This window comes from Rattus rattus, chromosome X (genome assembly GCF_011064425.1).
Source record: "Rattus rattus isolate New Zealand chromosome X, Rrattus_CSIRO_v1, whole genome shotgun sequence".
Lineage (NCBI taxonomy): Eukaryota > Metazoa > Chordata > Mammalia > Rodentia > Muridae > Rattus > Rattus rattus.
In genome coordinates, this window is record NC_046172.1 from 33,955,841 (window position 1) to 33,980,616 (window position 24,776).

The 24,776-nt window shown below is 35.2% G+C and overlaps 1 protein-coding gene across 5 annotated transcripts in view; it reads right to left on the bottom strand.

Moving 5' to 3' along the window:
• The window catches only part of Rps6ka3 (ribosomal protein S6 kinase A3), a 106,097-nt gene that overhangs the window by 66,925 nt on the left and 14,396 nt on the right, over positions 1 to 24,776 (bottom strand). The window contains exons 2-5 of one of the 5 annotated variants that reach the window (XM_032890190.1): positions 16,419 to 16,512; positions 15,422 to 15,458; positions 10,361 to 10,405; positions 9,293 to 9,349 (exon numbers count right to left, since the gene is read on the bottom strand). In XM_032890190.1, coding sequence (XP_032746081.1) covers positions 9,293 to 9,349; positions 10,361 to 10,363 — 60 coding nt within the window. In that variant the 5' untranslated portion in view covers positions 10,364 to 10,405; positions 15,422 to 15,458; positions 16,419 to 16,512. Of the gene's footprint in view, positions 1 to 9,292; positions 9,350 to 10,026; positions 10,048 to 10,360; positions 10,406 to 15,421; positions 15,459 to 16,418; positions 16,513 to 24,776 lie in introns of those variants that run through there. The other 4 variants (XM_032890191.1, XM_032890193.1, XM_032890192.1 and 1 more) reach the window with 4 other exon arrangements.

Here is a 24,776-nt window from a genome sequence, read left to right on the forward strand (position 1 = left end):
TTCATTATTGAACAAGCAAGAGCTAAAATAACGGTGACAGAAGAAACTGCTGCTAACTGCTAATACCCCAGTATGACTTCTGGAGATCTGAACAGATGGTATTACTGCCTATGTCCTTCAGAAAGGAACCTGAAATGTGCAAGCTCCTGGGTTCAATCCTCAACATGGCAAAACAAAAGGTCTTAGAGTATTTTTAAGTGCCTAACAAATGAGGTCTTTGGGGAATGGGTATGTTTAAACATAAAATTCACATATGTTTCATATCCACCTTATATAAATAGCCAGAAGCTAATTTTATCCAGTATTTTCATAAGCCTTCAGTTTTACTACAACCTGTCATGTTGGTGCAGGTGTGTAATTTTTTAAATTGTACTATCATATCCATACTTTAAAGAATTCTAAATTTTGGAGGACTTTGAATGTGCTAGTTTTTACTACTTATCTTTGCTTCTTTTTTTTTTTTTTTTTTTTTGGTTCTTTTTTCGAGCTGGGGACCTAACCCAGGGCCTTAGCTTCCTAGGTAAGCGCCCACCGCTGAGCTAAATCCCCAGCCCCCTTATCTTTGTTCTTAACAATATTATAAATAACTATAATATAAAAAGTTGATCCAGGAGGTAGAAGCAGAACTCGGAGGCAGGGCAAGAGCAGGGGCAGGGGGCAGGGGCAGGGGCAGGGGCAGGGCAGGGGCAGGGGCAGATGTATCTCAATGAGTTCTAGGCCAGCCTGATCTACAGAGTGAGTTCCAGGACAGCAAAGGCTACAGAGAAACCTTATCTCAGGAAAATAGAGTGGTGTATGACTTTGGTCCCAACTACTCACTTAGAAGGCTGAATCAGGAGAAAGGCTTGAGTTCAGGAATTTGAAGCTGGTAGCAGAAAGTACAGTTCTGTGTCTTATTTGTAAATGAATGAATGAATGACAGATCCAATGAAGGACCAAAAGAAAGTGAACCCAGTTCACATTTGCCTAGGGCCAGGTCAACTTAAAGTAGGCAAAAATAACAAAATAACCAGGAAAACACTGGCTACTATGCTAGTTCCTTAGGAACACATTTTATTTCTGGCAAATAACATGAGAAAACAGGAGCAGCCTCTAGAAGGAACAGTACAGGAAATGAAGACTTATTACGGTCTGATTTTGTGCTAGGCATTTACTTCTCCCCTTCAATTCTCAGAAAAACGTTTGCATAGTATCATGAGAGCTGTTAAGAGAATCAATTCCTCACTACACTGAAAACTGCTGTATGTTATTCTTTGATAGCTATCTTCAAGTGAAGGGTTGCTAATTCTTCAGCATAGGTCACATAGACCATGGAATTCTCTGGCCAGCTGAGAAATGTCAGAGAAGTCTGAAGTCTAGGAGGCGATCTTACTTTGGGGTACGAGAAGGGATGTTCTATCTTCTGCTATTAAGGTAATTTCTCTTCTAAGTCCCACAGGAATAAAAGATAAAAAATAACCCACTCTCATTAGAAGAGAAGACAAAAGATACTGGCTGGAGTAAGTTGTGAGATAAGTTAATTATGAATAAATATAAAATTGATAAGGCAACACATCTGGGGAAGGGAATGCTATCAGTTGATGTTCCGGTGTTGAGCAATTTAAATTAGGCAACTTTCCTTAAAGAACTTTAGGTGAATAAAAAGGTAAAAATCAACTTTTTAGAAAGATTAATAGCATTAAAACTTAGAAAAGATAGAAGAGACATAGGTGGGAGGAATATTATAGGGAAAACACCAAATGGAAGAAAGGAATTATTGAGAAACGAAAATGGTTTTTCCTTAAAACCCAGACAGAAGAAAATGGTTTTATCACAAATAGAATGATATGCTTAAGATGACTAACTCCGCATGCCAGAAAAGTCTGAGTGGAGATCCTTTGTTTCATAGTCAGGAAAATGTAGGCTCTTCTTTATGACCATCATCTCAGGCGAATGGATTAGACCATCGCCCAGCTCATCTTCCCTCCCTTGTCTTTATACAGTTTTTCCATGAAAAACATTTCATCCCAACATTGACGTTTACTTCTTAAAATCCCCTACCTAGTCTTTAACACTCATTTTATATATTCTCTAATTTATAATTTTTAAATGCGATTATATGATACAGCTACTTAAAAATGTTTGCTTAAATTTTTATTAAAGATGAAAGGTCAAAAACTGCTGCCAGCCTTAACCCTTTCAGCTCTTGTCATCATTCCTGCAGATATTGCTGACAGTCTTACTCTCTAGCTCAGGCTGGCCTGGTATGTAATATGTAGCTCACTCACACTTGCCTTGAACTTGTTACAAAACTTCCTGCTTTATTGTTGGGATCCAGTGGCATGAGTCACCATGTTCGGCTTTCCTGACATGTCATCTAATGCAATTTCTGATATCATTAAACATGCTATTTTTATAACTTAGCAATCATAACATTAAACTATTGTGACTATGTAGAAACCGTTAATTTCCTAGTTGCATTTTCTTTCTTAAGCTTACATTATGGCAGCTTTGTTCAAAACTTGTTTGCCTTGTATCTATTTCAAGCTCTCTGCTCTGCAACAGCTTCTCAAGTGAATTTTCGACACTTAGATCTATTGGAGAATTCACTGCTTTTATACTGTTGGCGGCTTCCCTATCCTTTCTGTGGGCAACATTCCTGGAGCTGTGTGTCTCAGTCTGGATTTGATATTCTTTAAGCCTACTGAACAGAATAGTCTTCTGAAGATTCCTTTATCCATTATGATAAGGGCTTTTATTCAGTGAGACTGTAGTACTGGGTCCTTTGTGTTCCAAGTACCATGTTTCTTGTTCTTTATCAACAAATCTCTAGAAACTTTCTCCAATTGGTAATGTCTGAAAATATCCTGGCCGAAGATTTTTTCACTATGCATTTTAAATCATTGTTCTTTCTCGTCTATAATGTAACTTTATATCTAATCCTTTATATGATTTTTAAAATTATCTTTTAAAAGTTCTTAGAAATAGGGCCTAGTGATATCTACCTTTAATCCCAGTTATTTGTGAGGCTGGACAAACCAAACCAAACTAAACCAACCAAACAAAAACAGGGACAGGGGCAGCTACCTTTATTCCTGTTTTTTGTTATTTTACAAAAATGGCTATGTTTAAGACGAGGCCTTTTTGGTATTTCTCCTACTAATAGTTTTTCTGGTTGGATGTTTTAATCCAGAGACTCATTCTTACTTAGGGGAAAATGGTGCTATCATACTTTACCTAATATAAGAACAAGAGGTACATTATACAAGTATGAAAGACAAGTAAGTCAATTAAAAGGGATCATTCCATTGTTTAGCATTCTGATTTCAGAGATTAAAATATGAAAAAAAATCATTTCTAATGGAGTTTCCTTTCACTTTTCCTTCCTCTGCTTCCTTTGTCTCTTTTTTAAATTTTGTTTTGTTACCATACGGTGGGATATTATGCACCAAGAGTTTCAGCTACTCAGGAGGCTGAGGCAGGAGAAACATATGAAGACAGTAATTCAAAGTTAGCCTAGGCATCTTGATATCAAAAAGAGGCACTAAATAGCACAGGAATTTTGGACCTTATCAGATGGCACGGTTTCTTGCAGACTGCCATATTTTTAGCCCTATGTCACAACTCCACTTCCCATAGTATATGGAGCACTTCTTGACCTCTTTTGAGCTTCAGGGCTATAAACAAGGCTTGCTTCATGTTGGAGTACTCATCTAAAACATCACTTAGGTTCTGTAAGTTCCTATTGTTCGGCTTCCATCTACCTTTTAATATATGCCATGTGATTCAAGTTATGTTAGTCTTCTGATAAAAGAAACAAGTTTCAGTTTCTTATTTCCTTAATTGTTTTGGGTGACACTTTTTCCCAAGAGAATTGGACCAAGGCAGCCTTTTTTTGCCTTTAAAACTACAAGTTTCTCTTATGACTCTTTTGTATTTTTAACAAGGTAGCAGTGTACTTGGCACCCAACAGACATGAAGAACTCAGCTAATCAACGATTCGAGTGGGTTACAGATTAAGCTGCTGTAAGTAGAAGACCCAAAAATGCAATGACTCCAGTAAAGTAAGTGCCTATTTCATTTCTCAGAGAGTAGTTCACAGGTAGTGGGGCAGTTTAGGGTGAAGAGCTGTCATTAGAATACTATGTCATTAAGAGGCCCAAGTTTCTTCTTTCTCATTTTTCTTCATCATCTATATTGTCCTGGTGAAAACTGGCTTATTATAACTCTGGATTCTAGACCATGGTGAGGGGATTAACCAACCTACAAAAACATGTACCAGTTAACAATCTTCACACATATATTACCTCACAGTTCCAGTGGATTAGGAATTTGAACCAGCTACTATATGAACTTAGAAGCAGATCCTTGCCTAATCAAATTTGAGATAAGACTATCAGGGGCCAGCATCCTGACTGCAGTCTATGAAGGCCTCTGAAACTCAAATGTTATATTAAGCTGAGTACAAAACATTGGCCTGTACAAACTGTAAGATAATAAATGTGTATAGTTTTAATAGGTGATTAATATAGCATTTTAACCATCACCATGAAAATTATTAGGAGCTGTCAAAAAAACAAACTTTTAATTGTATTTTTAAGGTAAGTACATTTTTTTCAAGTATAAAGGCTAATATAAATTTTGGTAATCTTTGTAGGTTTATTTATTTTGTATATATGTGTGAGGTCCATGCATGTGAGTGAGTGCAAACATGTAAGTGTGCATGTGAAGGCCAAGGACTGACAATGCATGCCTTCCTTTATTGCATCCCACTTTCGTTTTTGAGGCAGGCTTTCTTACTGTTTCAGCTAAGATGGGCCAACAAGCTCCTAACCAAGAATGCGGCTGTCTCTGCAGCCCCCCAGTGCTAAGGTTACTGGCTCATGTTACCATGTACCTGGATTTGAGGGAGTCCCAGGGGTAAACTCAGACCTTCATGCTGGCAGAGCAAACATTTTACCCATAGGGCCACTTCATCAGCTGGGTAGTCTTTTGGATCTAATTACATTTACAGAAATACTAAGTTTGGACCTGATAACTGAACCTAATTCCACATTCACTAGAATGTTCATCTGCATGGCTGGTAATACCATAGTTCTAATTTTCTCAAGCCCGTCTCTACAATGCAGTTCCTAGATGCGAGGGTTAGGGGTGTGACAGGTGAAAGTACAGGCTGTATGACATCATTGTAGACTACAAATAGAAACTTTGGAGGTTTTCCTTCTAAAAGAATTGTTACACAACACAAAAGGTTCGATGTTAATATTACTGATATTTTTATATGTTTATGTGTCAATGTACATTATAGATGATGATGTTGATTACCTTAAATGGTTTGAGGAGTAGGAATCCAGACAAAATCTAAAGATAGTCCAGCACTAGGCTTTATATGTGGTTTCTGCACAGCTGAAGCTTAATTCACGCAAACAATAAATTAACAAAATACTTACTAGACAAAACTTGAGTGCTATAAAACAATGAATAAGCCATATTTGGTCACTCTTCATGCAGTTTGCATTTTAGTAGGGAATATAGACAAATAAATGAATGAAGGAATCTAGTGCTGTGCTTGCATAAGGAGGGGCATAGACAACTATGGCAGGACAAAGGAAAATGTGTACTTAACTCAAGATGGAAGTCAAAGTGCCAAGTTATGTTGGGAAGACATCTCAGCTAAAGTGATATCTAAACTTGAACCATGGGGATGATTGAAAATTAATGGAGGCCAGGCAGTGGTGGCACGTGCCACTAATTCCAGTTTTCAGGAGGCAGAGGTAGGTTGGTGGCACGTGCCACTAATTCCAGTTTTCAGGAGGCAGAGGTAGGTGGATCTCTAAGTTCAAGGCCAGCCTAGTCTACAGAGCGAGTTCAGGACAGCTAGGATTACACAGAACAACCCTGTCTCAAAAAACAAAAACAAAAATAAAAAAGGAAAAAAAAGAATTAAATGGAGGGGGTGGATGGTTAAGAACAAGAGGAGAAAAGATACCTGTGAAAGTGCTGAGTAAAAGAGAAGCTGACATATTGGAGTGAGTGGACTCTGAGTACAGAATGGTGTGGCCAGAGAGGATGAATAGGAAGTGTGGAGAGGCCTTATAGGACACCACAGGTCATACCGCAGAATTTAACCCTCATTTAAAAAAGAAAAAAAAAACTATTCTAAAATAAACTCATTCTTCCATAATTCATAAAGATTTGTTTGATTTCTGAAAAATTAACTTTTGTAAAATGTTGAAAAGCCAATAGAAATCTGTAACTAGGAAGGAATGATGGTGCATCCTATAATTCCATCAAATGGGAGGCAAAGACAAGAGGATCAGGAATTCAAAGGCATTCTTAGCTATACAGAGAGACTGAGGCCAGCCGTGGTGAATTTAACCCCGTCTCAAAACCACTTCTTTATTAAAGTAGAAGAGAAAAACAGACATTTATATTATCAGTAACTGGATGTAAGACAGCAAAAACAAAAGACATTTACAATAACAAAAATTAAAATGAGGTGTGGTAGTGTAGTCTTATAATCTTAGTACTAGGCAAAAGAATTACCAATTTGAGGCCACCCTAGGCTACGTAGCAAGTTCTAGACTAAAGACTGAGAGGGGAAAAACCCAAAACAATAAGAACTATAAAATACATATAAATTATCTTACCTTAGTAAAAGTGTATAAAAACGGCATGTAAAAGCCACAACACTTGAGAAAAGGTACATAAGAACACTGGAAGAAGGGAATATGTCTAGATCTGAAGACTCAGTAGTACTAAAATAATTTTATCATGTTAGCCTATAAATTTGCCACAATTAATATTGAAAAGTCATAATACATTCTTCAGGAGTCACCAACAAACTGAATATAAGATTATTGAAAAATTAAGTACATAAGACTAATTTTTAAAAAGAAGGTTATATTGCATAAGACAATCCCTACACCAATGACCAGCATTCTGAGGCAGGAGGGAGACACAGACAATAGTAACACCATTTAATGGCTGAAAATGATCTGTCTACATGACAATGTGTAAGACTCTTGGAACACCAGAAGCTGGAATAGGCAAGGAAGGATCCTACCCTGGAGCTGCCAGTGATGCATAGTCTTGTGAAACTCTGACATTGGACTTTTGACTTCGCAAACTGAGAGAATTAATTTCTATTGTTTCAAGCCTCACAGTTTGTACTAGTTTGCTATGGCAACCCTGGAAAACTTGTATGGTGTGTAAAAGAAAATTAAAATACTCTAAAAGTGGTATTTTAAATGAGTGGGTAAAAAACGAATTTTTTAGTTATTGAATAAATAGGGAATCAGGGCAACAGGTTTTATCTACTTGGTAAAAAAGTCAAATGTAAACATATATCACAAATTAAAATACCAAAAAGATGAGATTTAAATGAAAAAACAAAGATACAAAACAAACCAATGACACAAGAAAAATCAAAAAGCTACTAGGTCAAAATATAACCATTTGTTTTAATAACAGGGATAGGTATTCTATGCTAAAATCCAGAAGCCAGTTGTGGTAATTTAAAAATAAAAATTTATGTATATATTTAATGCAAAGCATAAAATCAATGTTTAAAAAATTGTATAAAATATTTAGGAGACAGAGAGTAAATATGAGGTTACTATCCAGAATATATTCAGAAACTGTACAAAGCAAAAAGGAAATGAGTTATCCAAAAGAAGATCATGTTAAACATAAAACATGAAGGTCAACAATATATGGATACTTAATAATAAAATGGGATGTAAACTAAAGCGAGAAAGTATTAAATATTTCGAGTGGCTCATGAAGACTGTCTTCTGATAACACTCCAGTGTGGGATAGGTACTATCATATGTTGAAACTTTACACAATAGATTTGGAAGGCATTTAGTAATGTCTATTGGAATTTAAATGCTACACTTTTTGGCTCAATGTAACATTTTATGTAGCCTACTGAAATATAAGTTTATAAAAATCAGTGGAAATCATATTAACTAGAAGATACACAAAGAATACTAGTATGTATGTAACCACTGTAAAAAGATGCAACCATTTACAAAAAGGGATACATTTATGTATGTTATGAAAAGATGTTCAAGACACATAAGTGAAAAAAAATCAAGTTGCCCAATTACTGTCATATGTATAGAAAAATAAAATTACAGTTGAGCTGCTGATAATGGATAGCTATTGGGGGGCTGGGAACACCTTACTAATTCATTTATACATATTTAATGAGTACTTAATGTGTGCCAAGTTCTAGGTGCTGGATCAATATTGAACAACAATTTAAAAAGGAAGAAGTAGTCCATATCTGCTTTCTGTGTTAAACTTTTTTTTTTTTTTTTTCCGGAGCTAGGGACCAACCCAGGGCCTTGTAGCACTAGGCAAGCGCTCTACCACTGAGCTAAATTCCCAACCCCTGTGTTAAAACTTTTTTTTTTTTTTGATATTTTTATTTACATTTCAAATGTTATTCCCTTTCCCTGTTTCCTGAACATAAGTCCCCTATCCCATCCTCCTCCCCTTCTTCTATAAGGGTGTTCCCCTCCCCATCCACCCCCACCTTCCCCTACACTGGGGCGTCCAGCCTTGACAGGACAAAGGGTTTCTCCTCCCATTGGTGCCCAACAAGGCCATCCTCTGCTACATATGCAGCTGGAGCTATGGGTCTGTCCGTGTGTACTCTTTGGGTAGTGGTTTAGTCCCTGGGAGCTCTGGTTGGTTGGTATTGTTGTTCTTATGGGGTTGCAAGCCCCATCAGCTCCTTCAATCCTTTCCCTAATGGGGTTCCTATTCTCAGTTCAGTGGTTTGCTGCAAGCATTCGCCTCTGTATTTGACATGCTCTGGCAGTGCCTCTCAGGAGACAGGTTTATCAGGCTCCTATCAGCAAGCATTTCTTAGCTTCATCTATCTTACCTAGTTTAACATTTCTTTAAAGTATGACCTTAACATGCACATACATACAAATGAGTATGTACACATCCATGTACTCACCTACATACCCACACCTCCACCACATGCACAGAAGCACAGTGTATGCAACCCAGATAAGTATGGAACTTATTTTTAACCCAGGCTGGTGTCAAACACGTGCCTCTATTGCCTCAGTTTCCCAAGTGCTGGGATTACAGGCCCGTGTTACCAGATCTGGCTTTGTCATTCTTCTAAAACAAATCATAAATAGTTTTTAGAAAGGACTCTGGCATATTTTGGTAAAATTATTGTGAATTCCTTATATTGTAAAATGATTGCTTTGCTTAGTTTACATTTAAGAATAATTTTATAGTATCTGATTTGTCTCTGTCCTTTGTGACACAATATTTTACTTACAGTTTGTGGATTAATCTCCTCCTCTCCCATAGGTTCATCCATAATTTGCTGTCCATTCTGTGAAAAGCACAGCAAGTAGAAAGTTACCAAAACAGATTTTTACATCAGAATCATATGAAGACAGACCAAAGGAAAATAAATCAACAAAACTATCAACCCATCATCTACAATCTCTCTACCCCTAAAGGGCTTCAGTAAAGTAGAACCACCATCTAAGATTGAAGGTACAACAAGTTTTGTTTCAAGAGTTCATAGGTAATTTAATGATTTGGAATATCTGGGCATTTTTCCATGGAACTAAATAAATAATGATCACCTTTCCAGGTGAGCTCTTAGGCTTCACAAATGAAGCATCACAAATGATCTGTCTTAGTTAAGCCTCCCCAAACATCATTTGTAATGCTTGGTACAGCAAAACACATTCAAAACTCCAATTCCATTCCTAATTAATCAGAAAACTGATTAATTATTGTAGAGAGAGCTAAGCTCAATCTCTACGTCAAAATAAGTTCCAGATGAACTAAACATTGAAATGTAAAAAAAGGTAAGCATTAGAATCTGGTGAGTACTAGCTACAAGCTAAGAGTAGAATCAAAAGGAAAAAGTGACATTTGAATCTAGAAGTTATTCTGTCAGACACAAAGGATAACAAAAGACAAACTGATTACAAAAAACTAAAGCAACATGACAAAGAGTTGGTATCCTTGATACATAAAGATCTTTGTTTTACAAACCTGTAAGAAAAAACGATGAACCTCAACAGAAATGAGCAATAAGGGAAAAAAGAATTCAGCCTTAGTGCTAGTCATAGAAATGCATAACCCAAGATACCTTTGCCTTCCAAGTCAGTAAGAGTTTACAAAAAGACTGAAAATGACACTCAGTGGGTATGGGGAAAAGCAATCTGGGTTTACTGGTGGAGAAAGTATAAATCAGCATAATCTTTCAGGAAGACAATCTGAGTCTGTATTAAAAACAAATATCACACATAAAATTTTAAAGTTTCCCATCCATTCTACTTCTGTTAAAATAGACAAGTATACAAAGATGTATATACAAGATGCTCACCATATTTTTTTTCCATAAAGAACTCCAAATTGGAAACCTAAATTCCTAACAATAGAGAACTAGTTAAATATAGTTTGGTGCATCCATATAATGGAATACTATGTGGTCATTAACATGATGATAAAGATGTAAATTTATTGACATGGAAAGACAGTCACATATAATAAGTGAAAAAGCAGTTTACAAAACAATATGGATTGTAACAAACCCATTTAAAACAAATATATACATCAAAACATGTATATATTTGCATGGGAAAACACTCTGAAAGAATATACATCAAAATGTTAACAGTGGCTATCTCTGAATAGCAGAATTTCAGATGTCTTCAGCTTTTATTTTGCTTATTTGAATTTTTAATGTATCTACAATAAATATGTATTTTTATGTAATTGAAAAATAAAACCAGTAGGGAATGATGACCCTTGCCTATAGTTCCAGAACCTGGGATCTTGCAGGAGGAGGTCTGTAAATTTGAGGCCAGCCTGAACTATATAGCAAGCCCATGAAAAAATAAACTTAAAACGATGGAATCCAGGAATATAAAGGGCCTTCTTTTATTACCTCAGTGAACAAAAACCCTCTAACTCCTTGTTGATTCAACAAATATATCAGGATCTAGGTTAGCAATTTTTAGAGGATTATAAAATGGAAAGGAATAAAAGGCAGCCCCCCAATGTCACATAAGGCAGATTCTCTGAATGTGAATTCCTGGTTATCTAGCGTTATTGACCATCCACTCATTCATTCTCCATTGTTCATGTATTTATGCTATGCTCTAGGTACTGACCCAGAGATAAATGTAAATATGTTTTTCATCCTAAAAGGCCTACTGACTAAAACAAATGGCACCTATATTCTGAGGTTACAGGTTGTCTATACAATTAACACAAAGGGTAAAATTGGTGTCAGAATGCAGGAAATGGAGGTGGTGCATGTAAATAAAATCTTAATTTCCTGAGTCACCTTCAGAAGCTACAGTATCTATAATCACGTGGTAAGGACATCTGAACTATCTCCAAGACATACCTTTCTCCTAAAAGGTATAACTTTTATTTAACTGAATATGGATTGTTTTAAATCCAATCCAGGGACTCCAAGGAAGCCCTAAACTAGTTCTTAAGAACACTGAGTTAGAGTCAAGTATGTACATTCAGATTCCTATTCTCATACTACTAATGGTGAATGAAGCCTTGGACAAATTATTTAAACCATATAAGGTTTATTTTCTGTACAAGGAAAGTGACAATTTAGAGAGTATTATTCAGAGGCTTATGAAGATGAAAGATACATTACATGAAAACCTTAGTATTTGGCATTCAATAAACAATCAGCATTAGTTATTTTTTATTATGTCTAGATATAGTCATATCATCTATGGCCGGCTAACCTGTTCCCTTTCCTGTATTTGTTCTTAGTGAATGCCATCATCTGGTTATTGTATTTACCTTTTGCTATTAGTTGGGTTTTGGAACTCTTGGTCTAATTGGAGGCACACATATTCACATGGGATAGAATTTCAGAACTCTCAGCTCCTTGTAAGTTTTGATGCACGTAAAACAACCATCACAACTTTGAATTTACTTCTAAAGCAAACTGGTACCACACAAACAGCACTAAACTTGCAATTTGTAAAGCCAGAGACCTGGTAGTCATAAGCCTTCTGATTTGGGGAAATCAGACTTATTCCGTGCCTATCATTTTCTCTGTTCACATGGGGATTATTTGTCTTGTCTACTCAAAAGTTTATTATTCCACTCACAATTTAGATCTTTCTTTGTTAACTAACCATACCAATGTAAAGTTCTATTAAGATGAAATAGCTTAAGGATAAAATGATACATCATAAAGTCCTTTTCATAAGAAGTAAGAGATCTCAAAAATCTTTTGCTTCAACTGCATTTAATTTACTTAAATTCTTTATACCTTGGTTTTTTTTTTTAACCTATGTTCAAATTCTATCAGGACAAGAATATAGGTTCCTCAGATAGCCCACTACTAGACCGCCTTGGAAAAATACTGCTAGACATAATTTGTCATTATTCAGTAATTTTTCCTCAGTCATGAGTTTGAATTAAGATTACTGATAAATGAAGATTAATTTGCTTTTAGAATACCTGAAAAGTTATAGGAAGTAAATCGACATCCATGCTTATAAAGTGCCCAAGTCTTATCTTTTTCCAGATAACTCAAGCTTCTTCAAGTATTTAAGACAGGAGACTTGAGATCCCATTTTCTGAGCATATCCTTGACTCTTCTTAGAGTAGCATATTAAGACATACCCAGCATTATAAGTCTGATTTTAAAAATGCAGGACTAAGGGCACATCACCTTCCGTGTCCTAGACAATAAACTTTCATTGACACTGTTCACATTTGCCATATTCTAGGTATGCCTCAACATACCTAGAAGTTTCTGTTTGCTCAGTCCTTGTCTTTTGAGATTTATTTTAGTTTTAATTATGTGCAGCTGCATGTCTGTGAGTGGGTATGTGAAGGTGCAGCATCTGGAGGTGCTGACGGAGGCTAGATGTCTTGCATCCCCTGGATTTAGAGACGGTTGTGAACCACCTAACATAGGGGCTGGGAACTGAATGTGGATCTGCAAGGAAAACTCCTCTTAACTATTGATCTAATTCTCTAGTCCCATCACTTATTTCAATTGGGTTTGGTGGTAGTAGGGGGATTATTTATGCCATAGGTGTGTGTATGAAGGTCAGAGGCAACCTGAAGGAGTTGGGTTCTCTTCTCCTCTGTGGGCCCCAGAGATTAAACTATGGTCATCAAGCTTCCCAGCAGGCACTTTTACTTGAATAACCATGTAAAAAATAACCATTTTTTAACTTACAGTACAATTTATTATATGGCAACAGCATACCTTTGCATCTTAAACCTATTATTACTTATTCCCACAAAAAGTCTTATATTTTGATTAATTCTTTCTCACCCGTAATCTATTGCTACAGTTACATAAGGTGGAATAAAATACCTGTAAACCACGTCACTATTTTCAATTTCATGTTACTTACAAATTTTGATAATTATCTGCTCTGAGCAATTTAGCTAATTAACGCCAAAAATAAACATTTTAAGAGATGATTGAAGTGAAACACGATCCCAATGGTATCTTATTGTTTTAATTGGATTAAAACAATATTGTTTATTGTTTATTGTTGGGGAATAATCCACTTCTTTCCGAATTTAGGAAAGACTTAATCTTGAACTTCATTATTAAAGAAGGAAAATATGAAAACCAGTATTATACTATATACCAACATTAAAAACTTCCTTTTCTAGTAAAATAGAAAATATTTGTTTCAACAAACCTTTGGTATCATTCATCAAAACAAGAATTCAAACATTATTAGAAATGGATGTTACTTTTGCACTTAAGAAGTTTATTTCCCCTTTGAAAACTTGGTCATCACTACAGATTAGGATAAACAGATGACCAGTACGACTCGACTCAATGCTAGACTTTCTATAGTTTCTAAAGGTAGTGGGAGAAGAGCTACTAAACAAGAAAATGTAGTTCTACAATTTTAAGACAAAAAAAGATGTGCCCTGAAGGCAGACAATACCACTTTTAAACCCCAGCTACTGCACACACTGGTGCAGTTAACTGAGCTTTGGGGAAGCTAATTAAAACTTTAAGCTTCAGTCTGTTTACTTGGAAGATGTATACAGTGCCCACCTCACAGGATATTGTAATTAGAAGGAGCCATCACAGGATAGTAAATGTTACATTTTCTTTTTTGCTTCAAATCATCGTGAAGTGTTTCTATTTCTGCAGATAACTTCTAAAGATGTTATGCCGTGAGGAACAGGAGAGATGCTTCTCTCACCACTCCCAGCAGTCAATTTCCTGCCAAGCAGGATAGAAGAAGAAGAAATCATTCATATATGTGCTATTTTTCTATCCAATGTGGCTGAAGAGTAAGTATGGAAAAATAGTTTTAAAGTGAAGCAAATGTATTTATCCTCTCTCATCCTACCAAAATGCCTGCTAGCCAAAAAATAAAATAAAATAAACTATAGAGTGTGGCAGATTGTACATATGCAAATGTGATATAAAATACTGGAAAAGGTTAGGAAATGCTAATCATGCTTTACTTTGTTACTCTGAAATGTGTAAAAAGTCACAAATTGGAATAACCCATAATATAGGTCTGATAAGAACAAATAAGATACTCACTTCAATTTCAGCCCAAGTTGTTTCCAAAACAACTTTCCATGTTATATCAGGGATCATTAAAGATCACCTTTGAGGTGTGATGACAGGCAAGTCAGTCGGTAATTCTAAACTGAGGGTTTCAATACCTCTCCCTTATTCTCAACTATCTTGAAGAAAATGCTGATATGTTAAAATTAAAACTATTTTATTACATAAAAATGTTTCATTCTTAGCAACCCTGTTATAGAGATTATTTTGCTGCAATGGAACGTTACATTATATATTACCAGGGTGTTGTCTGATATCTCTGAAAAAATATAAGGCAAATTTAAATTTTTTCCTTGACTTTCTAACAGGAGATCATCTGGAAGAAGTATATTAAGGCTAAGAAGTGATCTGTGACAAATGAAATTTGACCTTTACCTTTGTAGGCCATACCAACTACTTACACTCTCTTACCTAGAAATGAACTGCACAGAAGAACACTGGGAGAAAAGAATTACTCATAGAGAATAACGGTCTGAAATAACAGGAAAGAAAGAAGGAAAGGGCCTGAAGCCATAATATATTAATATGGAGAGCCAAGTTGCAGGAAGGAGCAAGGACCACACTTAAAAAAACAACCCAAACCAAAACACCCTCACATTTCCACAAGTGTATCTGCCTTCCAGAGTCCCTGACCTCCAGCAGAGGTTTTCCTGTTGAGAGTGTATGTAGCACAAGTTTTGTCATAAAGGTGCTGTGCAGGAGGCAGTAGAAACCTCTTTCCAACTTTGGCCAAGACACCATTGTATTGTTCAGAATCCAAAGAAGCTTCTATGCAATCACATTGAAACAATAAGAAACAAGCATTTTATATTCTTAATAAGGAATGTATATAATCCTTACCAATGTGACAGGATTAAGAATCAGCTCCTCATTTATCCTAAGGAAATATCAGAGATGTGCATAAAGACTTATGTACAGTGATATTCATTATACTTTAAAATAGAAAACAATCTAAATGACCAACAGGGGACTGGTTAAATAAATCACAATACATCTATTCATATGTAGGAACACTAAGCAATAGTTAAAAATCAGGACCTAATAAAAATGATGCAAAATATGCCTGCAATGTATTACATTTAAAAGGCTATAAAATTGAAAGTATGATCCCAATTCTGTACCCTCCCTCCAAACATGGGAGCATGTAACTAGCAAAACATAGAATCTCAGCAGCAGTTACCTGGGCCATAGGATTTTCTTCTTGGTACTGTCTTTTCAAAATTATATGCATTTGTTATGTATTTTTAAAGAGAAAAAACAATAAATGTAATTAGAAAAATCAGTTTATTTTCTAGTTACAGTGCTGTTCTGCCTGCTTTATTAGCTATCTTGCTACCAAAAATTTGCTAGTACTCAGGACTGTTCTATTTTCTAGACTAGGTAGGTATGACCTTTGCCTGTATCTACACTTTTAAGTTTATGAGGGCCCTTTCTTAAGTTTTTTATTTAGTTGTTCTTTTTCTTTGGTCCTGTTGTTGTGGCCTCGGAAAGTAAAGTTTAGGCCTAGATCCACCTCATGTTTTTTGAAGTGTACCCCTAAGGGAAATTCTGTTTATGAAACAAGTTATGTTGGGAATAAAGAAATGAAAACACAGCAGCCAAAATTAAGTCTTGTATTGTGAATAGCAAGTATCAGAACACACATTGCAGAAAACAAAATCCATGCCACAAAGGACAAACTTGAGTAAATGAAATAAAAGAAAGAAAAAAAGAAAAGATTTAAAAACTATGGAAGACAGACAGAAATAATCTATGAATAACAAATGTTCCTAAGAAAAAACAGAGCAGATTAATTAATCAAAAGTATAAGAAAACTTTCCAGTTCTGAAAAAAATACCTGAGACTGCAGACTGAGAAGGTTCAACAGAGATCATCAACACCAAGACATGTCCTGGCAAATGTTTTTAAATTTCAAGGATAAAGATATACTCCTATAAGCATACAAGCAGAAAAATAGGTTATTTCAAAGGTACTACAATCAAATTGACCTCAGATTTCTCCTCAAAATAAAATGCCAGAAGATGATGAAGCAATGACCTATAGAGAGTTAAAAGGAAACAGTTAAGATCTAAGGCTTTTATACCTCACCCTAGTTTTCAAGCTCAAAGGTTGTATAAAATTATTCTTACATCTGCAACATCTTATACACTGTCACCATCTTGGAAGCATCTTTTAAAAATAAACTGTTCAAAGGCACACTCTAGAAGACCATCAGGAGAATAAAGAGCTCAAGAATATGAGAAGAAGTAACATCTACAGACACCAAGTTAATATCCAGGAATGGTTGACTAATACAATCCTACTAAAGGAGAATGTGGAAAACTGAATATGTAATTGCTGTAAATATATGAACAATGGAAAAGAAAAATATTTTATAGAGTTAAGATCTGCAACCTTGGAATAAGTTAATATGGACTCAAAAAATAGCAGGAGAAAAAAATTAATTCTCCATCCTTCCTAAAAGTGTATTTAACAACCATTATGTTTAGTTTGCATCTAATACGTTTTTGAATATTTAAAAAACACACAATAATAAAAATAAGTATTTATTTCAGTCCAAATCATTAAAGAAGGTACTCTGTGGCAAATAACACATGATAGTCCTTTATGCTGACATCATCATTGAAACCTAAGAATATAAGTATAATTAAGGGTATTTCACAGTTGAAGAAACAAAAGCTTGGCAAATAAATTAGTGAATGGCAGAAACAGGACTCAAACACAGGTCTTTAGCTCAATTGTCTTTCTTCTATCTTTCACAATTTTCTCAAACAAAATGTTCCATATGAAAGAAGAAAAAATTCTCAGGGAAATAAAACAAAATGACAACAACCGTTTTAAAGGTGATGTAGAATATTTCAAATGTCCAATTAAAACAACATGACTAAGTATTTGGTGCTACTGGAGTCTTTTTATTTGAACTGCTAGAGGCAGAATTCAGACTTCATACAAGCTAGACAAATATTCCACCACTAGGCTGTATCAGGGTAAGTAGCCAAACCTGGTCTTGAACCCATTCTACAGCTTAGATAAGCTTTATTCTTGCAAGCCTCTTTGGCCTCAGCCATCCACAGCTTTAAACCTCAGTCCCAGACCCAGAATTATTTTCAAGTGAGATAATGGTATGACAGTATTTTAATTTATTTTTTAAGAAGTATGATATATTTATATAGGAGTTGACTTATCTAGGATTAGTTTTAAAACAATTCACTAGAGATGGTAGAAGGAAGTATGTAGAGTAATTTGTGAGAGGGGTCATGAGTTGGTCAGTTTTGAGGCTGTATTCTTAGAAAATGGTGCTTAACCATGCTACTTACACTATACTCTGTGTGCAATGCCTCCCCCAAAACTTTTAGTAGCCTTAGATTTTGTAATAACAACAATATTTACTGTCAAAGAAAAGAGGTAAGTATAGAAAACCATATAGAAAAAGAATGCATGCAACTAACTTTTTGCAGTTCCAGGAACTGAACCCAGGCCTTCATGCATGTTAGTTAGGCAAGTGTCCTATTGCTGAACTATATCATCTCCAAACTCTTCACTGTACAATTAATACACACTTTTAAAAATAAAAATGGTAGCAGGTGTTTGTAACATTAATACTAAACTTGAACTCTAAGACAAAGAATTTGGAAGGTGATCACAAAGGTCATTTGGACTAAAGATACCAGTTCTGAACCATTACCAGTACTAGTAACGGTTGCTATCCCTTCCTGAGCTCTTGCCCACTAGGTAAATACTAGGTATTATTATCTCTGATGCTTCTAACATCCGAGAGACATTATCATCAATTTACAAATGGAAAATTAAACCAAGATGGACTTGTCAATATTTTTAAGAAGTAAAGTCTCAGCAAAATGCCTGGCACACAGTACATGCTTAATAATACATGGTTAACACAGGAGAATATCCAATATCATGTCCAAGGATAAAAGCAGGGCCCACATTTAGACTCAAATCTTAACCTAACCCTTCTGTTCTCTAACCACACAAAATATATTTAATATTACCCTATTACAGCAAGAGTACAGATATATAATTCCTTCTGTGTATGTTTCTTTATTTGCAGGTCTTAAATAATTAGCATGTGTTATTTTTTAAACACAAACATAATCAAATAGTAAATCTGCAAACATCGTACTAAACATTCAGTCACAGACTAAACAGACCACAACATAAAAGCAGATGTATTAGGACTATAATATGAAATAAATGGAAACAAGGGAGATATGAAAACTTTAACATATGAGTTATTAACTAACATAAAAAGAGAATAAGGACAATATCTTGTTGTAATTTATACCAGGATAGGTAAATACTACATTTTAGTCTAAAACGATGTAAAAAGATTAAGGGCTCTTTTAAATATCTATGAAAAGTTATAAAAACTGTGTTCTAAGCCATACAGCAAATGTAAACATTTTCAATATTTTCTATTTGTAATTATCTGTTTATAGGAATGTGTATATGAACCGGAGTTTAAGTTGATTATGAGCATGCTAACAATGGGTGCTGGGAACTGAACTTGGGTTCTCTGAGCCGTATCTATTCTCTAATCTCTAAAATTACTTTTGTAAAGATATACTTATTTTGTGTGTGTGTGTGTGTGTGTGTGTGTGTGTGTATGCGCACATACATACAGTGTATGTATGGAGGTCAAAGGACAAACCATGGGAATTCAATGTTTCCTTCCTCCACATTGGACCCAGAGATCATATTTGGTTTGTTAGGCTTGGCCCACCTCAAGGGTCCTAAACCTAAAATTACTAAAAACAGGAATCACATATTTTCCCTGGTTATGATAAATTAAACTAGGAAAAACCCTATAGCAATCACCCAGAAACTAATGTTCTTCTAAATAACCATTGGGTTAAGGTAATGAATAATAGCAACTATCATATACTCACTGCCTACCTTTTAAATTATAGTGTTAGCTAATGTTACATATTCTATAATTTATTTCCAATTATTAATGAACCATCAGGTATGATATTATTTATAGTAGAGAGGAAGGAAGGTTGAGAGTGAGAGTATTTTAACATCACGGCTATATCTGGTAAATAAAATAACTGAATCAAAGTCAAAATGCAAAGGGCCCACTAAACAACCATAGGCAGAAATGCTATTGTTATATAACTGCTAGAATTGATACCCAGGTGTGCTTATTTATCTCTATGCATAATATAAAATTTTATAATAAATTGGAGAAAAGCAGAGTTCTTGAACACAACATGTTCTGAAAATAATCACTTTGTAAGCACATTATTCTAATAGGGTATGGTTCATTTTTCTAACATTTAATTGGCTGAATATATTTCAAATCCTATTATCTCCTAAGAAGTGTTTTTATAATCTATCCCCAATAGAGTAATGAAAAAAAAGATAATGTAAAACTAGACAAGGCAAGGAATCAAAAGTAAACATGATTTGCTGTCAAATTTATTTCTAAAAACTAGTGTGATCGTGGAAAAGTCACTTGGGGGAGTACTTATGTACAGTCCTCAGAGTTCTATGGGCCAGTTTCCATTTGAGAGTCTGCAGTAGACTGTGGGGAAGCCCTTAATGCTGAGAGTTCCCTCAGCTTGAAAATGAATAATCCTTTGATTTTAAAAATTAAGTTTTAGATTCTTTAAGCCTTTGTAAGTTTTTTCTCTTGAGGAAGTTAGCAATTCTGTGCTCACAGCTACTTTATACTTCTTTCTGTTGCTAGCTTACATTTCTAACAGCGACTCTTTCATTTGTATCCAGAAGAGTTTATCTGTCTGTATCCATCAGTGATGCATTTGCTCCCTAGTGTAAAGAAAGATTATTCTGACCAATGCATGAACAGCTGTTGGCACCTAAAAGAAAAAATAAAAAGTATGGTTTCCTTTACAGATGAAGGACTCTAATTCTATTTTATAATTTCCATAATCCAATCTTATAGTATTTTACTAGTAAAGAAATTGGCATAGTGCTAATTTTAATAACTCATATAAAGATTCTTGATTCTACTGCTGTCTTCCAAGGCCTAGTTCTCTTTAAGAAGTGGTATGTCTCCAATGACCAGGATGACTTTCCTGTTAACATAAAGGACGTACAGTGCTCGCATGACACTTGTGAAGCCCTGCATTCAGTTTTTTAGCAACACAAACACAATATAAAATAGAATTATTTGGACTTCCTCTACACAAAAACAAAATCAGATTTTTCAGAAGCTCCATGACTTAGTGTTTTTTTTTAAAAAAAAAAAAAAAAAACCAAAACAAAACCAAGCACCTTGGATGACTCTTCTGATTACACAACTCTGGGAAAACAGTGTAGTAAGAGAGTATGGGTTAGGATGTTTCAACACCTGGCTTTCCCTTTATTACAGGTGTCTCTAGATAAGTAATTGATTAACGGGCTTCCCAATCCAGGCTCAAATACTCAATTCACCAGAAGCTGTGAAATGCAGGATACTCAACCATATGGTGTATTCAGTCAATTTCAGCTTCTTTTTTTCCTGTTAGGGGAAATATTATCATACAAAGAGCATTTAAAATTCCCTGTCCCGAGTCTCCTCTCATTTTAAGAGTTAAAAACTCGAAATTAATGATTTTATTATTTCGGCTGACTAGTTCAGAGATCTCTAGAGCAAGCATGATGATTTGTTTAGTCACTTTCCAGAGTGTCAAGAAGCCTTCATATCCGGCAATCTTATTTCAAAGGTCAAACCTCTGTTTTGGTGTGACTGTGGCAAAATCACCTGGACCTCTATTTTCATATTTGTTTTATGATCATTAGTTTTGTGTTTGTTTTAAATATTTTCATAGAATCAGTTTATTCTGTAGTTTTATCAAAAAAGTGCTGCCTCCCTTCCAGTTTTTTTCCAAACAAATTTAAATTGCCTTTTTAAAAACTGACCTGTTTAGGTTTCAGGTAAGATGTTGAAGGCCAGAGGTCTTCCTCAGTATTGGAGTTTTTCAGTATCTGTTTTCTTTTTAATTGACAGGTGCTGCATTTATTCTCTGCTATATGCAGTTCCCACTTGGAAAACTTTTCTGGATTCTCTGCTTTGATCGCCATGTTTATTCCATTGTCAGACCACAGCATTTGATTACTGAAGGTACATAGAAAATCTTAAAGATCAGGTGATTACTTTTAGTTTGTTTTTCCTCTTCTTTGCCACCTTTTCTCCCTTCTTCCCTTTTTCTTTTTTGAGACAGTCTTACCATGTACACAAAGCTAGCCTTGAAATCAGAGACCCAGCTGAGATTTTAATCTGCCTCCATGCTGGGGCATGCCACTTTTATTTAAATGCTTTAGTTATTTTAACTTTGCCTTTAATTTCTAAGACAAACTTGTGCTAAGGGTTTTAGTTGAATTGGAAGAAATTAAAATGTCTACTATGTTGAGTCTTTCGACCTGTGACCATACCTATTCTCCACTCATTTAGACGCACTTAGGAACTTTTTATTTTCAGCACATAAATACTACATATAAGTGATACTATAGTTTAATTTCTATGCATTTGTTACAAATACATACATTTATATACATAATTTATTCTTGTGGCTAACTTTGTATTTTACAACCTTGATGGAATCATTTATTTTGAAAGTTTGGTAGATTTCCCAAGATTTTCACTGGAGAATAGTATGTGCTTGCAAAAAAGGGCAGTCTTATTTCTTTGCATTTTTAAAGAAATACATTATTGTGTATGAGTATATGGATATATGTTGTGATTGTGTGTGGGCTAACCACGGACAACAATGGAGTTCGGAGGACAATTCTGGCAGTAGTTTTCTCCATCTAGTGATTGAGGTAAGGTTTCTTTTGCTGTTGCTGGCATGCTGCGTATGTTAGGCTAGCTGGCCAATGAGCTTGTCTGTATCCACCTCCCACCTTGGCATATGAATTCTAGGATTACATACATGGGTTTGGGGGGCTCAAACTCAGACCATGAGACTTTCACAGCAAATGCTTTTTACCTGCACAGCTATCTCACCAGCCCTTACTACTTCCTGTAAAGCTTACATGCCTCTTTGCTTGTCTATTATGCTGGCAAGAGCTAAGACTATGCTAAACGTAGTTGTGAGAATGAACATTTCTGCCACTTCTCTGGATTTTAAAGACAAAGCACTGATTTTTATTTTTCTAATTACAACATGTCAACGATGGGGCTTTCTTATTCTTTATTAACCTGAAAATGTCCCCTTCTCAGTTTGCTGAGTTTTCATCCTAAAATGTTTAATTTAGCATGTGTATTTCTGCATCACAATGAGATTTTTTCTTGAATTTTGAAACTGTTTGGACTATCATCAATTCAAACTTTTCAGTCCTGAAATGCTTCTATTTCTGGAATCATATGCGATTGGTCATTGTACTTGAGTCTTTATTGCTGTGACTGAGGCTAATATTCTGTTGAGGATTCTGGATCTATGTTTTTAATGGTACACTGGTCTGGAATTTCTGTACTGCCTATCTAACGAGGCTCATAGGAAATGTTCTTCTTCCCCCTCTATTTCTAGGGAGAAGTTGTCGAATTTATGTTGCTTCTTTATTCTTGATATTCCAAGATTTCTTCTTTTACCATTTCCTTCCTGTTCTGAAGGAACTTCTTTAGCCAATTCTTTGAGGATCTGATACTGACAAAACTCTTAGTTATACTGTACCTGAAACTACTGTGGTTTTACCCACATTTCTTAAAAATATTTTCACTGGGTTTAGAATTCTAGGGTAACAGTTCTCCTTCATAGTTTAAAAATGCTGCCCTTCCCTAGAGTCTGATGCTAAATCTCTGGCACATACACCACTTCTATAGGTTCTCAATAGCTGCTTTAAAGATTTTAATTTTCCATCTTGCTTTTAAATTGCTATAAATTATACATGAGACTTACTTTCTGAATCAATTTAAGTGTACAGTTCAGCCAAGCTTTGTGGTATTCACAATGGTGTTGGACCAATCTTGCAGAATTGAAATTCCATACCCATTTACCAGTAATTCGTTGTTTATAAAAGTTTGATTTTGATGACTCAGAGAATGGATTACTGTGGGCTTATCTTGTGATTAATGAAGACTCTGGAATCTGGAGGACTGTACCTTTTGTCTGATTTGGGTAAATATCAACCATTAAATTTCTTTAGGTGGCTCCCCTTTCTGGGACTCTAAAACATGAATTTTAAGTCTTTTTCTAATGTCTTGTTCATTTCCCCCAGGTTTTTTTTTTTTTTTTTTTTTTTTGAGACAGGATCTTACACTGTAACCTAGGCTATCTTAGAACTCACGGCAATCCTTCTGCCTCAGCCTCTCAAGTGCTGGGATTATGGGTGTATGCGTTACATACACCCATACATACACGTTAGATGAGTTATTTCTCTTGTTCTAGTTTCAATATTATGATTTTCTATCATCTCTACTTTTGTTGATTTTTATATTCAGTTTATTTCACCTATATTTTTTAGTTCTAAAATTTGGTTCTCTCTTATGTCTTTTTTTTCTGAGAAAAAAATTTCTTAGCTGTTCATATTTACTCACTTTTAAAAGTTCCTGCTTAAAATCCTGACCAGGAAATTCTAACATCTAAATTATCAGTACTAGTGTTTGCTGACTTTTTATGTTTTTTTCTTCATGGTTTTTGATGCAATTTTTAACTGTATGGCAAGCATTTGAAGTGGTTCTTATTTAATGTACTCTGGCAGGCATTTCCTTGTTGAGGTGTAGTGTGAGGGCAGGATGAGCATATATGTTCTCTAGACACTACTAAGACTACCTAAGCAATAGTGGAACGATGCTTCAAATGCTTGTTGCAGATATATTCAACTATATGCTTGGTTCCAGACAGTGAACAACCAGCCTGGTTGATGCTGGGGGGAAGGTAGAAATTCAGTGTGAAGTATCCCTGCCTTACACACTTTACGTCTCATTTTGGGTTTTTGGTAGAGGCTCAACTTACTGCTGACAATATACTGAGACAGAAGAACACAACTTCCTTTTAAGGGTAGAATAATGAGAATCCAGCTTCCTTAACAATCTACAAGTCACCCAGCAGAGGGAACCAAAGCACTGTCCATTATTTTTCCAAGACAAGAAATGGGTAATTAGAACTTAAGTTTCCTTAGCCAACACCCTTGGGCTGAAGGGGGCAAAAAACTGCCACTTGTTTCTTAGAGATAGAAAAAGATATTCCTATCAGCATTTGGATAGATTAGAAGAGGAACAAAGCTTTAACTT